We start from the raw sequence: 13,714 nt of genomic DNA, 5'->3' as shown, positions 1-13,714 counted from the left end.
ATTGATCTGAAAAGAATCATACACAACCCAAGAATGACTAAAATTTTGGATTCAACAATTAAAAACATATGTACTCAAACATGCAATATAGATCCGTTGCGCAATGACAAATTTGTATCGAAAACCAAAACTAAATTAAAAAAACAACTTAAACCTAAAACCAACTACAACAAACTCCTAAAGATTATGAAATATAAATCATGCAAAGTCTTTAAACACAAAGTTATCATGCTGTATTGTTTTCTTTATATTTTGTGTTGGTCAATTCAAATGTAATTAATTTGAGTTAGGTGACAAATTAAGTGATCCAATTAGTGTTGTGTCACTTATACAAGAAAATTAGAGTTGGGGAGTTTGAATGAATGAAGTTTGTCATTTTTGTCAAGAACCGATGTACTTCGTATTTCAACTCCATAACCGACCATAAAGCTTAGCTTACTTGCAAGAACAATGTATTAATTAAAGTTGCTAATCTTAAGATTTATTAAACTAATTAAATATAATTAGACTAATAGCAGACGTGTAGTACACAGCCACAGCATCGACATCAAGCCTACGTGAGAAGGATATGACTCATATGAGTGGAGGGCTTACTGTGCAAAGGAAGAAAGCCACGCACATACAAACCCAAAAGAGGCAAAGGCCAAACCCACAAAAGCCAAAAAGAATTCTTCTTTTTCTTTCACCGACGGGACTTCTTTCTGAAGAAACAATATCTTTTCAATTTCCAAAGGTAAAAGCTTTGCTCTTTCGGTTAACATTTGAGCAATCGATTAGTTGGTTGTGGTTGTTTTTGTGTACAAGAACTCATTTTGTTGTTCTTGTTCCATAAATTTGGTGAAAATTGCTTCTGGGTAGTGATTGGATTATTGGGTTTGGCTCCTCACTTGCAATTTTTATTCAATTGGGTTTCTTGTTTGCTATTTTCTGCCTTTTTTCTTATTCTTCTTCTTTTGTGGGTTGTTTCTATTTTGAGCGGTTTCTCTGTCAAGGTACTCACGTTGTCTTTGCTTTTTTCTTTGGATAAAGTTTTGTTGAGTCGGATAGCATTGGAAGAGTTAAAAGTTGTATGAGTATTTGGAGTTTAAGAAGCTTTCACATGCTATCTGTTTGTATTATTCATTTTAGCAAAGGAAAGGTGTTGAGGATTCTGTCTACAGGTCATATTTTTGTTCTCTGCTGGAAATACTATAAGTTAGGTGATTGTATATGTAACATCAAAGAATGGAATATGTTTTGAGGATTTGAATTCGAAGTGCAACACCAGCACTAATTTCAAGTACACATGCTTTGAAATTTCATATCTATCATGGTTTCAATTGCTGTAATTCATAGCATGAGATTTCTGGAATGATAGCATCATGGGTGTAGCTTCTATTTTGTTGGCTGGATTTGGTTCCTCTGTCTATAATTTTGCTGCTGACTTCTTTACGATATTTTTCTGCCTGTTTGTGGCCCTATTTTGTATCTGTCAACTCTTATGTCTTCTTCTTACCTCTTTGAGGGTTATTAAATACGTTCAAGCACTTTTTTGTGACTTCTTTTCGGTTTTAGTAACATAATATCATTTTAGTTTTGTAGTATATAATCTCCTTAACTCATAGGAACATATTAGTTCTTTTGAATCTATAGCATTTGACTCTTCCGTCGCCTATGATGCCAAATAACAGGAAGCCATGCCCCAATATTGGATGGTTTTGGGTGCACAACATTAATAACTGCAGAGAATGGGAGGTTGTTGTTGTTCTTCCAGAAAAGCTCATATGCAACTGCACGGAGCACCTGTGTATTTCTATGTCCGTATATCTTCTCACTCCAACTTCCCTTTTTGTTACATATTATAGTTTGCTCATCTTGTGTGGCTGACTGTTTAGGACTCATAGTGGAAATAATTGTATCACATAATATTAGGAGAGTGGAAAATAGTGCTTGTTTCTCCTAATCAAATAGTGGTCTATTATGCGTATTAAGATTTCATTCTCTTTTCAAAACTCTTTCTTCAGTGTCCACCAGTTTTGGAAGAGCAAGAGTCCTTAAGATCTCATGATGTCGCAGCCTCTGCACTCAGTGCAGGACTCCTGGTTCATTGGGATCTGGAAGCATCAACACCAGACACTTACAGACCCCCGCCTCCACCTTTGCCATATGATATGGTCTTTGGATGTTCAAAATCAACAGATTCTGATTCTGTCAGGGAAACAATCAGTTGCAGTAGTTTTGATACATCAGCTACTTGTGGAGATCTTGGGGAATCAGACTGCAAAGTTCAAGAAATTTCTTTGAATACCTCACCAAAGAAGTTAGAACTTTCAAAATCAAATGAACCTCATGTTTTTGCAAAAGAAGACGAGGATGTCTGTCCCATTTGTCTTGAAGGTGCTGTACCATCAGTAGCTCAGGGAACTAATTCTTTTGTTGTATGATTCTTTTTGTCTTGATTATAGGAAAAAAAGAAAAGTCCGTTTCTGCATCATTTTGCTATTTTAAACCGCAGGTAGCTAATGCTTTAAGCTTGTATCTTCACATGCAGACTATGAAACAGAGAATCCAAAATTTATCACAAAATGTGAGCACCACTATCACCTCTGTTGTATTCTTGAGTGGATGGAAAGAAGTGATGCCTGTCCTATATGTGATCAGGTTTGCCTTTGAAACAAGTAATATATTCATTTATCAGATAAATATTTTGTCATGGCAAGGAGTGTGTTGTACTAGATAGTATCCTTGGGATTCATTTATTAACAACGCTTGCACAGGAAGTTATTTCACCAAAAAATAAATAAGAAAAAGAGTAAAAAATACTGAAGCACCTCAGTTTTTTGGTGGAGTGACTGGAAATGTCACTGTTTCTATGGCGAGCCTAGGTATTGGTGACTGGATGAACCCTGGGTGCTAATTATTAAGTAATCAGATCTCTGACTGATTTGTCTATGTTGTTTTAAGTCCCTTATGCTTGTAAATGAAATTTTCTCCTTTTCTGATGTTTCAGGAACTGGGGATTGACCATAGCTGTAGTTTGTAGCTAATTAGTGCTCTTTCAAAATCAAAGTTTATTTGCTGCTTGAAGTCAGAGATTGCCAACTCAGTAGACTCTGGATGGACAGTAGCTGTTTGTTTCGAAACCTGCTTGGGATGGGTGTCCTGCAGATTCATTTTTTAATCTGGTCATTCTCAAATTGGAGGTTGAACTGGATCTCTTATGTTAGCTGTTTTGTTTGGTCAGTTGTTGGTAAAGTCTCTCTCTTTGTTTAGAGCTTGATTTCCAATTCTCAGACAGGTCTCTGGATTCTAAGTGGAGCAATCAAGAAGTTAAGAACAAGGCCATCCAATGGAAACCAGAAAAATGAATGCCAGTGCCATCTTCAAAGTTGTGTTGGTTTGCTACAACTCTTTTTGTACAGATTTCTTAGTTTGTTGTAGGAATCATTCTGTTGTCATTTGTTGTTATCTGCTGCAGAATTTGATTTATACACTCACTGCAGCCCCCTTGGATTCTAATCTGTAAATGACATCTCTTGTACATTTTGGGTGGATTTGATTTGGCAAAGTTGTTTCATTTCATATATGAAATCATCCAATGATCAGGAAATTGAGTCCTAAAATATTTGCGAGAAAATTGATTTTATGGATATTGGGGATCACTGGAAACTAAACTATTCCTCAAAGTAAACAGAGCAAGAAAAGCAAAACAAAACAAAAATTAAATAGAAAATCACAACTTAGCAACCAAATTGGATTCTTTTTCTCTTTGGGGGGTTTTTTTGGCTGATGGTGTATGATTGTTTATGAACCTGTTGTATTCTAACATCCCCCTACCATTACGGTAAAACTCAATCAAATAGGTTAGTGGGGCTTTCTTTCTGGGTCTATGTCGACTTTATTTTGGTTTAAATATTGTCAAGTTCTGCCCTTGAATTTATAAGTGCGGGTCTCATCTCATTGCATGTGTTGTGTTTTTTATATTTGTATAAATTGCAGAAGATGAGCTTGTGGGATGCAAGAGAGGCACATGTTGAGCCTCTTGTTTTCATAAAGGGAAACATTTCGAATCCTTCTTGGGTAGCAAAGTGCGTGTTGTTTGAGCACCATTGACCCTCATGTCACCATTCCTAAGATACGAGTACTTAGATTGATGCACTACAATTTAGAAGTTTGTATCTAACACATTCTAAACCACCAAACACTTGGGTTCTTGTGAAAACAAGGAGTGTTGTCGACTAGTCAATGTCCTTGTACCCTAATATATACAAGTACACAATCATTATTCTTATCTCATCATTATTCTTATCTTTTCAAAATCGACGATGGACAGTGGCTCGAATTTGAACCTTTTTTAATATTGAGAAAATCAATACCACTAAATTAAGGGCTAGTCGGTAATTCTCGTCCTTAATAGAAAATAAATTATTTTATTATTATTGAATTTCGTAAGTTTTACCCTATATTTATAGAGATTGGTAAGTTTTACCCTATATTTATAGAGATTGCCAGTACTACTATTCAACCCCTTAAAAATAAAATTATGATGATGTTTATAGAAATAAGAATATTATATTCTATGTGTTCCTACGAACTACATTCTATGAAATTCTTAAACATAGTTCCTCAACCTCCTAGGGGGTGTATTCAATTGGGATTTTAAAAGACTATTTAAGGATATAAAAAATCTAGTGGATTTAAGCAGAATATAATGACTCGTAGGATTTTATTTATGGATTTCTATAATCAAGATTTTTCACTTATAATTTTAAAAAATTTATATCATAATATTTATAAGATTTGAAAAAACCACATGAATTATTTTTATAATAAAAAAAGACCACATGAATTTAACTACCCATCATCTTTCCTATTTAGAGTTAGCATCTTGTTCATGACATAACTACACCTGTCCACTCTTGAGGTCCACCATGACTTGGATTGAGCAACCACTAGTAATAAGATCCATTATGCAGAACTCTAATCACAGCCATGAAAGTGTCATGTCACCCACCATTTGTAGCTGCCTTGTTAACCTATTTGTAATGCATGTGATTTGTTTGGCACTTCCTTCCATATATACATGCAGTGAGGCCAATTTTACCTGGAACTAGGAATTTCTAAAGTGACATATAAAAAAAAAAAGCTCTCAAACATGTTGAAATCAATTATAAAAGTTGCTTGAATTTAACTTCATTATTATTAGATTTTCAACAATTCAAATCCACAGGATGATTTCATACTGTTCTTCGTCCTAGCTAGCTAGCTAGCCAACAATCTAAGTTATCAGCGAGTACTTTACGATCCAACGACATGTTTGAAAAAGACACACCTACTCACCTAAACTAATTTGTTTAAAATATATGATTGGAATTATTGAAGTGGTCACCGAGGCCTAAAAAACTTGATGTATATTTGAGCCAATTCGAATCTTATTTTATGTAGTCAAGCCAAGCATTATCCTTCAAAAATCATTGAAGCAACATTCAACCCTTGATACTAAACGACATGAGTCCCCGAACTGTTTTTTATGATAAAATCCAATGATGTCCGGACCACCTAAGTCTTAAAACCTTCGAATAAAAAAAACATTTTTAGTGTGATAGATACTAAAAAGCTTGACTCTTTTGGCTTTTAAAATTACAAATTAAAAGAAAGAAAACTAAAATAAAATTTAGATATTCAAAGATTATGATGACCATGCGCAGCACATGGAGAACGACAGGAGCAAGATTTGTCAATGACAATGACACCTTTTTGTCTTGGTTGATTCCAATTTTATTACCAAATAAAAATAAAAATAATAAAAATAATAAAAATGGAAAATAGAATATTTTTTAGGCAATCACGTTTGGACGCGTTGAACTTTCCTATGTTGCCTCCACAGTCCCACTTCTTGGTCCCCTCTCTCCCGTTGTACCAAAAAGGCAAATTCCCCCTTTTTCTTAATTTATTTAATTATTTTCTTTCCATTTTTAAATTCTATTTCCATATTTTCTCCTTCTTTTCCCCACCGAAATCGCACCACCACCGTATTTTCTCTCTCTTGTTCTTCTGATTCCTCCATGAAATCGGCCCACCGCCACCACCACCACTACCCTCCATGGCCTCTACCATGTTGCCCATTTCTCGTCTTCTTCTTCTTCTGCTTCAAACCCTTCTTCTGATAACCACAATTGAAGAATTTTCAGCCGAAAACGAAACCCAGTTCTTTAACACGCCCCAAGTTTCCAACTTTCCCATTGCTTCAAATCCCACTCCATACTCGCTCACAAAGTCTTCCTTACTCACATCGCTTCAGTACCCAATACTGAGCAAAAGCAAAGTTGTGGTCTTTGGGAACTCGACTCTCTCGAGCGCGAACAAGACCTTCGCTCTCAGCTTCTTCTCCCCCAATGGCGATAAATCCAACTGGTACTTGGGCATTCGGTACGCTTCGATTCCAGTCCCGACCTGCGTCTGGGTCGCAAACCGAGAGAGACCCATCAAGAATCTCACGTTCTCGAGCTTAGAAATCTCCGGGTCGGGTCGACTTGTGGTCAAGGACCCGGGTAATTCGATCGTGTGGTCGAGCACGAACACGGAGATTGGTGTTGACGTTCAGCTTTTGGACAGTGGCAATCTGGTTTTGCTCACCCAAGGAGGCACGGTCGCGTGGCAGAGCTTCGATTACCCGACTGATACGTGGCTTCCCGGCATGAACTTGACGAGCGAGCGAGTGTTGACGAGTTGGCGAAGCTACAGAGACCCCTCGCCGGGTTCGTATTCTCTGCGGCTGAGACCACCGAACTACGGTGAGTTTGAGCTGCTTTTCAATGGCACTGTAGTTTACTGGCGAACTGGGAATTGGACCGGTAATGGGTTCATAAATGTGCCTGAGATGTTGGTGCCTTATATCTATAAGTTCCATTTTATCGACCCGTTTAAGCCAACGGCGTCGTTCGGGTTCACCGAGGAGCCGTTGGATAACGGGTTGGACCCGCCGCTGACCCGGTTCCAGATGGACGTTTCGGGTCAGCTCCAGCAGTTCACTTGGGCAACCCAGACCTGGAACATGTTCTGGTCTCAGCCTGAGAACAAGTGCAGAGTGTTTGGCCTGTGTGGGGCTTTTGGGGTTTGCAGTGGTGAAGCACTTAGGCCCTGTGAATGCCTCGCTGGTTTTAATCCTGTGGATGAGCCTAGTTGGAACTATGGGGACTACTCTGGTGGCTGCCGCTGGATGGCTAAAGATGGTGAATCTTGTCATGAGAGGGGTGATGGGTTTGACAAAGTTGGTGTTGTGAGCTATGAAGGTTCTTACTTTAAGTCGTATAGAACTACTTTGGATGATTGCCAAAGCACATGCTTGGAAATTTGCTCTTGCATAGGGGTCAACTACGATGGCAATAGTACCGTGTGTAAAGTTTATTATGGGTCTCTCTCGAATTTGAAGAATTTGAGCTCTGATGGTGCAGTCGGTGAGGTCTTCTATTTAAGGGTACAGAAAAATTTGAAGGTTGAGATCAAGAAGCAGTTGAGTCCTGTAGTTTTGAGTGCTAGCATTGTTGGGTCGGTTGCGGGTTTGGGGTTTGTGGTGGTGCTGGTGATGGTTTTGATTTGGAGAAGAGAGAAGAAGAAGAAGGAAATAAAAGAAGGGGTTGTTCAACTTCAGCAGGCCTCTAATTTGAAGGTGTTTTCTTATAAAGAACTTCACACTGCAACACGGGGTTTTTCGGACAAACTTGGGCATGGTGGCTTTGGAGCAGTTTTCCATGGGGAGTTATCAGATTCTACTGTTGTTGCTGTGAAACGCTTGGACAGGCCAGGTGGTGGAGAGAAAGAATTCCAAGCCGAAGTTTGCACCATTGGGAACATTCAACATGTCAATCTTGTGAGACTTAGAGGCTTCTGCTCAGAAAATTCTCATAGACTTTTAGTTTATGAATACATGCCGAACGGTGCTCTTAGTGTGTATCTACGTCGAGAAGGTCCAAATTTGAGTTGGGATGTTAGGTTTCGGCTAGCAGTTGGTATGGCAAGAGGCATTGCATATTTACATGAGGCGTGTAGAGATTGCATACTCCATTGTGATATCAAACCAGAAAACATTTTGCTTGATAGTGATTACAACGCGAAGGTGTCAGATTTTGGGTTAGCAAAACTACTTGGCCGGGACTTTAGTCGGGTATTAGCCACAATGAGGGGTACCTGGGGCTATGTGGCGCCAGAGTGGATATCTGGTGTGGCAATCACCACAAAAGCCGATGTTTACAGCTACGGAATGACATTGATAGAATTACTTGGGGGGCGCAGAAATGTGGAGGCACGCCGATCTGAAGGTGGCAGAGAGGGTGGAGGTGAAAAAACCGACAGTTGGTTCTTTCCTCCCTGGGCAGCACAGCAGATAATTGAGGGCAATGTGAGGGCAGTACTTGATGATAGACTCGGCTGCACATATAGTATTGAGCAGGCAGAGCGTGTTGCATTGGTGGCAGTGTGGTGTATACAGGATTCTGAGGCAATGAGGCCTACAATGGGGATGGTAGTAAAGATGTTGGAAGGGGTGGTGGAAGTGACTGTTCCTCCAGCTCCCAAATTGTTGCAAGCACTGGTTTCAGGGGAGTCTTTTTGTGGGATAAAGGCTGATTCTGGAATTGGGTTGTCTAATGGCAGCGACTTCTCCGGTTATAACACGAGATTATCTAGTTGTGGTTCAGAATCGTCCCTTGGTAATGGCTCCTCCCTAGTGAATGAGATTGAGCACGATAACCAGAGAAGTTCAGTGGCATTTACTGACCAAGGCTAATAAATTCCAAGCCACATTCTTCACAACAGGTTTTTTTTTTTTCTTTTCATGTAAAGAAAACTGCAAAGAGATCTTTTGTAGAGTATGATGATGTATATAATGTTGCAGCTAGTGGAAAGTTTTGCCTCTGTGAAATTACATCTTTACAAGATTTGAAATCCCAATTTATACCTTTTCTTTTTCAACTGGAAAACTAGTTACTCTTTGCTGATCTATGTACTTTCTTTGTGGTGAGAATATACTTAGCTATGTACAATCAGAATTTCATCAGTAGGTTGAAGTGAGAGACAGGTCCGATTATGATTGTGGGGTTTGGGATCACATTTCATGATTACAGTTTTGACATTTAGCCTTTAGGTATTTACAGTGAGATATTCCCCATCTTTTTTGGTTCGCCTTTTTGCAAATGATCATGCCTTTTTGCAAAGGTCATGGGATTCTTTTACAAAAAAAACTTTATAGATGCACAGAGAAAAAGAAAAAAAAGTCATGAAAGACGATTTTTTTTCACCGACTCTGTGTGCTAAGCAATAGTTATTTTTCTTGCTGGGATATATGGATTCTTTTTAGAAATCTTTGTCATTCCATCTAGATATTATTTTGGTAATTTGAGATTGGTATTGTTTAAAAATGAGAGTTGTTGTCACTTTCTATCCCTTTTTTTTCCTCGAATAAGTAAAGGAACAATGCATTTTTTATTTTTTTATAAAAAAAGCAAAGACAAAAACAAGAGACAATTCTTGCTACCTAAATTTACTGTGGCGATCCAACTATTAATCAAGTCCCACCTGATTTCAAAGTTTCATACCTACAATTGTTTTTTCCTTTTATAGGGAAAAACTACACACACAAAAAAAACCCCAAAAAAAAAATGGCAATGTCAGGTGGACGAGAATATAAAAATGAAACATATGAATATGATATTTTGTGTATCATAAATATCTATATATATAAAGCAAAAGGCAGAGATTGGTGAAACATTCAAAATACCAGAAAATACCCTTGGTTAATGCAAATATTAAGAATTTGAATTATTAATTAAACGAGGATAATATGGTAAATTCACACTTTTTCATATTTAAAAAAATTAAAATTAAAAGAAAAATCGGACAATGGATCCTATTTTTATGGAAAACAACTACCCATTATCTTTTTTAATTCTAAAATAAAATTTAAATTTATAAAAAAAAAAAAAAAAAAGCCTCTCGCAAGCGCAGAAGCGCGTGGAGAGAGGCTAGTAAACATATAACATGTTGACTTGTGAATTGTACCAAATTGAAGGCAAATATAACTAGAATCCTGCATAGAAATAACTGAAAACTGAACACTTGCTATCCGACAAACTAAGACTTGGTCATCTTTTTTTCTGTCAGGTTGATTTCTTTCTACGGTCTACCTAAATTATAGCCAGCAGCAAACATTCAAAGACCCAAATTCTTACTAACGCAGAAAAAAAAAATTAATTAAATAAAACACAAAAGAAACCCAGAGAAACAGATGATCAAAATCTCCTCAGGTTTCTTTGTTCTCAAGCTTCAGAAGGTCAAAAGGCTTTAAAGGGTTCAATAAAAGTTCGTAAAAATAGGTACCCTTCAAGAAAATGATGCAGCTAAGGCCAAGGCCTCTGCTGGATTTTTACCTGAGCAACCAGCAGAGCTACAAAGTCCAACATTAACGATTGATGATGGAGTCTCAGCCATGGAAACTGCAGACCTCCACCATGCACCTCCTGCATTCATTGGCTCCAGTGATGGGGAATATCCGCCCATACGCAGCTTTGCCGACGCCAAGGTTATATGTTATTTGGAGACCACAAAGCTTTGGACAATTGCAGGGCCAATTGCCTTCAATATTTTGTGCAACTATGGTATTAATTCCTTCACAAACATCTTTGTTGGGCATATTGGAAATGTGGAGCTCTCTGCTGTTGCAATTTCTCTCTCTGTCATTGCAAATTTCTCCTTCGGCTTCCTGGTTAGCTCCTCCTGTTTCAATGTTACAAACTTCTCCTCATGCTCATGTTTCTAAATACAATCTTCGTTTAATTTTGCAACAAGGTATCATTTTAAATTTCATAAACTTGTTTCAATAAGTCTGTCTCACTTAATTGTGTTAGCTAAACTATCCCCTCTGGAATAGGGAGTTAGAATTTTAGGGTTTCTCTAGGGGCCATTAGCATGGTTTGAAGAAAACTGTTAGTGACAGACAATTGAATGCTTATTTGTGTGTAGAAGTATATCTATTTGGTCTTTTTTGTGAGCCATTCTATTTGATTTCAGTGGCTAAAACTTAAAACAAACTAAGCAATCAATTAATGTTGGATGAATTTGCAGCTTGGTATGGCAAGTGCACTTGAAACTCTCTGTGGGCAAGCATTTGGTGCTGGACAAGTAGACATGCTAGGAGTTTACATGCAGCGCTCGTGGCTAATTCTATTCGCCACCTGCTTCGTGTTGCTACCGCTTTACGTATACTCTGCGCCGGTCCTAAAGCTGCTTGGCCAAGAAGATGACATTGCAGATCTAGCTGGAAAATTCTCTATCCAGACCATCCCTCAAATGTTTTCCCTTGCCATCAATTTTCCAACTCAGAAGTTCTTGCAGGCACAGAGCAGGGTTCAGGTTCTGGCATGGATTGGCTTTGCAGCTCTTATAATACACATAGGAATTCTCTATCTCTTCATTAAAGTTTTCGGGTGGGGAACGAGCGGTGCTGCTGTCGCCTATGATATCTCAGCCTGGGGGATGGCAATAGCTCAGGTGGTTTATATAGTTTATTGGTGCAATGATGGCTGGAAGGGCTTGTCATGGTTGGCCTTCAAGGAACTATGGTCCTTTGCAAAACTCTCCATTGCTTCAGCTGTTATGCTTTGCCTAGAAATTTGGTATTTCATGACCATAATTGTTCTCACTGGACACCTTGATAACCCTGTTATTGCAGTTGGCTCCCTTTCTATATGGTGAGCTCATATCTAAACAGTAAACAATCTTTTCCCTGTCTTCCTTTCAATTCTTGTGAACCTCAAGCTTACTAGAGTATGCCAATGAAGCGATGAATCAAACTTTCAATTTGATTTGTGTTTGATTTTCTGTTTCAGCATGAATGTGAATGGGTGGGAAGGCATGCTGTTTATTGGGATCAATGCAGCCATAAGGTAAGGAACTTTCATGTTGTTTATACCGCATTAGCCGACCAGGTGATGTGATAGTTGATGTGTACTTATTCTTACATTAAATACTTTGGCTTAAACGGTAAATAACTCGTCAATTGTCGTGCGATCAGTTTATGCAATGATTTCATTCAATTTACTTCCTAGCAGCGTTCGAGTCTCCAATGAGCTCGGATCAGCACATCCTAGAGCTGCAAAATACTCAGTCATTATCATCATCCTCGAGTCTCTCCTCATCGGGCTATTTTTCGCAGTGGTTATCCTGGCAGCCAAGGATCATTTTGCTATCATCTTCACTGACAGCAAAGAGATGCAACAAGCTGTTTCTCGTTTAGCATTCCTTCTCAGTGTTACAATGTTGCTTAATAGCGTTCAGCCTGTTATATCAGGTAAAGTATTCTCTTATCAGACGGTCTAACATTGAACAACGAGTTATGATCACTGATTCGTGATTACATATAATCATGTCCAAATGTTCAATCAATAATTCCTTTACTTATGCATCCAAATAGTACCAATCTTGGAAAAACTTGAGGTAAAAAATGCAATTTTTTTTTCCACAGGCGTTGCTGTTGGAGGAGGGTGGCAAGCTTTGGTGGCTTACATAAATTTGTTTTGTTATTATGTCATTGGCCTACCTCTTGGGTTTCTTCTTGGTTACAAAACAAGTTTGAGAGTGGAGGTAAACTATCATTTCTCATTGGTCCTCATGCACCATTTCTTAAACAAAAGGGTTGCAACTAATATATTTTAATTGTAATAGTAAACAAGAAATTAAGGAAGAACATATTTGAAGAAAATACATCTTCATTCATCCCTTTCATTTTAATTAGCTACGAAATTTGCAATATATTTAAGTAATTTATAGCTCACACCCTTTTGAACTAATGATTAACATGCTAACAAGCATTTTTATTTTCTCGATAACGAGCATTGTTATTTTAGGGAATTTGGATTGGCATGATATTTGGGACATTACTGCAGACAATCATCCTCTTGTGCATAGTTTATAAGACCAACTGGAACAAAGAGGTAAATTATATATATATATGGTTCTAGTGTTTTTTCTTTCCCCATCAACTTTAATTATAATTTCTCAATGAGCTTACCTTGTCATTAGGAATTAATCTTATGATTAGCCAATATAATCTATTTTTGTGGTAAGTTTAACAATTGATCCAAATTGAAATTGCAGGTAGAACAAGCCTTAAAAAGAATGCGACAATGGACTGGACAAGAACTAGTTGATCCTAGAAAATGGAGTGGGCAAGAAAATGGATGTCAAACTCAAACTATATAGAATACAGGATCAACTTTTTTTTTTCCTTTGACTGTAAATGTTTGTTATAAATAGGTTTTTTTTTTTTTTGCCAAAGTTAAAAAGGCATGGGAAACCCTCACACACACGGTATTGTAGGGGTTTGAACTCAAGACTCCTTGGGAGTACACCAAAGACCTGAGACAATTCAACTAACACCCTATTAGTAGGTATTTTTATTCATTATACAATCACAGAAAAGTCTAGCTAGCAGCATTCAAATTTTTTTTTTCCTGCTTATTGGATTACTTTCAAATGAAAATAAAAGAAAACACAGAAAGGAAGAGTCGATATAAATATAATGGAGCGGGATCGGGTGCCCTCGTCATCCATGTTCGTACCACCAGGTCCATCTTCTATTCCCATCCCCGCCCATTAACAAATATAAAATATAAAATATAAAATCTAATGTATAATATAATTAACAGAAACTAAATCAAAATATTAAAAACATAAATTTCCT

General features: G+C 37.6%; 3 protein-coding genes across 8 annotated transcripts; all 3 read left to right on the top strand.

Moving 5' to 3' along the window:
• The first annotated feature begins 575 nt into the window (after positions 1-575).
• On the top strand, positions 576-3,563 carry RHB1A (RING-H2 finger B1A). 6 transcript variants are annotated; one of them, XR_002525917.2, is made up of 6 exons: positions 576-733; positions 1,671-1,796; positions 2,004-2,376; positions 2,531-2,640; positions 2,990-3,182; positions 3,278-3,563. XR_002525917.2 is itself a non-coding variant. In XM_021952374.2 (5 exons), the coding sequence occupies exons 2-5, from the start codon at positions 1,728-1,730 to the stop codon at positions 3,020-3,022; spliced, it is 585 nt and encodes a 194-aa protein (XP_021808066.1). In that variant the 5' UTR covers positions 576-733; positions 1,671-1,727; the 3' UTR covers positions 3,023-3,563. The 6 variants fall into 6 exon arrangements, 4 of the variants coding, with proteins under 4 accessions (XP_021808066.1, XP_021808067.1, XP_021808068.1 ...); XR_002525916.2 differs by having other exon boundaries at positions 3,274-3,563; XM_021952374.2 differs by having other exon boundaries at positions 2,990-3,563.
• A 2,332-nt stretch (positions 3,564-5,895) lies between these two features.
• RLK4 (receptor-like protein kinase 4) lies at positions 5,896-8,899 on the top strand. Its single transcript, XM_021952344.2, has one exon. It carries the CDS (start codon positions 6,083-6,085, stop codon positions 8,762-8,764), a length of 2,682 nt encoding a protein of 893 aa, XP_021808036.1. The 5' UTR covers positions 5,896-6,082; the 3' UTR covers positions 8,765-8,899.
• A 1,285-nt stretch (positions 8,900-10,184) lies between these two features.
• LOC110751830 (MATE efflux family protein) lies at positions 10,185-13,453 on the top strand. The gene is made up of 7 exons (XM_021952356.2): positions 10,185-10,738; positions 11,098-11,723; positions 11,862-11,918; positions 12,084-12,322; positions 12,497-12,615; positions 12,879-12,965; positions 13,129-13,453. The coding sequence occupies exons 1-7, from the start codon at positions 10,463-10,465 to the stop codon at positions 13,231-13,233; spliced, it is 1,509 nt and encodes a 502-aa protein (XP_021808048.1). The 5' UTR covers positions 10,185-10,462; the 3' UTR covers positions 13,234-13,453.
• The last annotated feature ends 261 nt before the right edge of the window (positions 13,454-13,714 follow it).

The sequence above is a fragment of the Prunus avium genome, chromosome 2 (assembly GCF_965620075.1).
Source record: "Prunus avium chromosome 2, drPruAviu1.hap1.1, whole genome shotgun sequence".
Classification (NCBI taxonomy): domain Eukaryota; kingdom Viridiplantae; phylum Streptophyta; class Magnoliopsida; order Rosales; family Rosaceae; genus Prunus; species Prunus avium.
This window is presented reverse-complemented; position numbering and strand designations above follow the sequence as displayed.

Excerpts from the sequence above, each read along its gene's own strand:
- RHB1A (XM_021952374.2), top strand. The coding sequence starts at position 1,728 with ATGGGAGGTTGTTGTTGTTCTTCCAGAAAAGCTCATATGCAACTGCAC. Across the intron at positions 2,377-2,530 it reads CTGTCCCATTTGTCTTGAAG|ACTATGAAACAGAGAATCCA; the intron begins GTGCTGTACCAT and ends CTTCACATGCAG. Across the intron at positions 2,641-2,989 it reads CCTGTCCTATATGTGATCAG|GAACTGGGGATTGACCATAG; the intron begins GTTTGCCTTTGA and ends CTGATGTTTCAG.
- RLK4 (XM_021952344.2), top strand. The coding sequence starts at position 6,083 with ATGGCCTCTACCATGTTGCCCATTTCTCGTCTTCTTCTTCTTCTGCTT.
- LOC110751830 (XM_021952356.2), top strand. The coding sequence starts at position 10,463 with ATGGAAACTGCAGACCTCCACCATGCACCTCCTGCATTCATTGGCTCC. Across the intron at positions 10,739-11,097 it reads ATTTCTCCTTCGGCTTCCTG|CTTGGTATGGCAAGTGCACT; the intron begins GTTAGCTCCTCC and ends ATGAATTTGCAG. Across the intron at positions 11,724-11,861 it reads GTTGGCTCCCTTTCTATATG|CATGAATGTGAATGGGTGGG; the intron begins GTGAGCTCATAT and ends TTTCTGTTTCAG.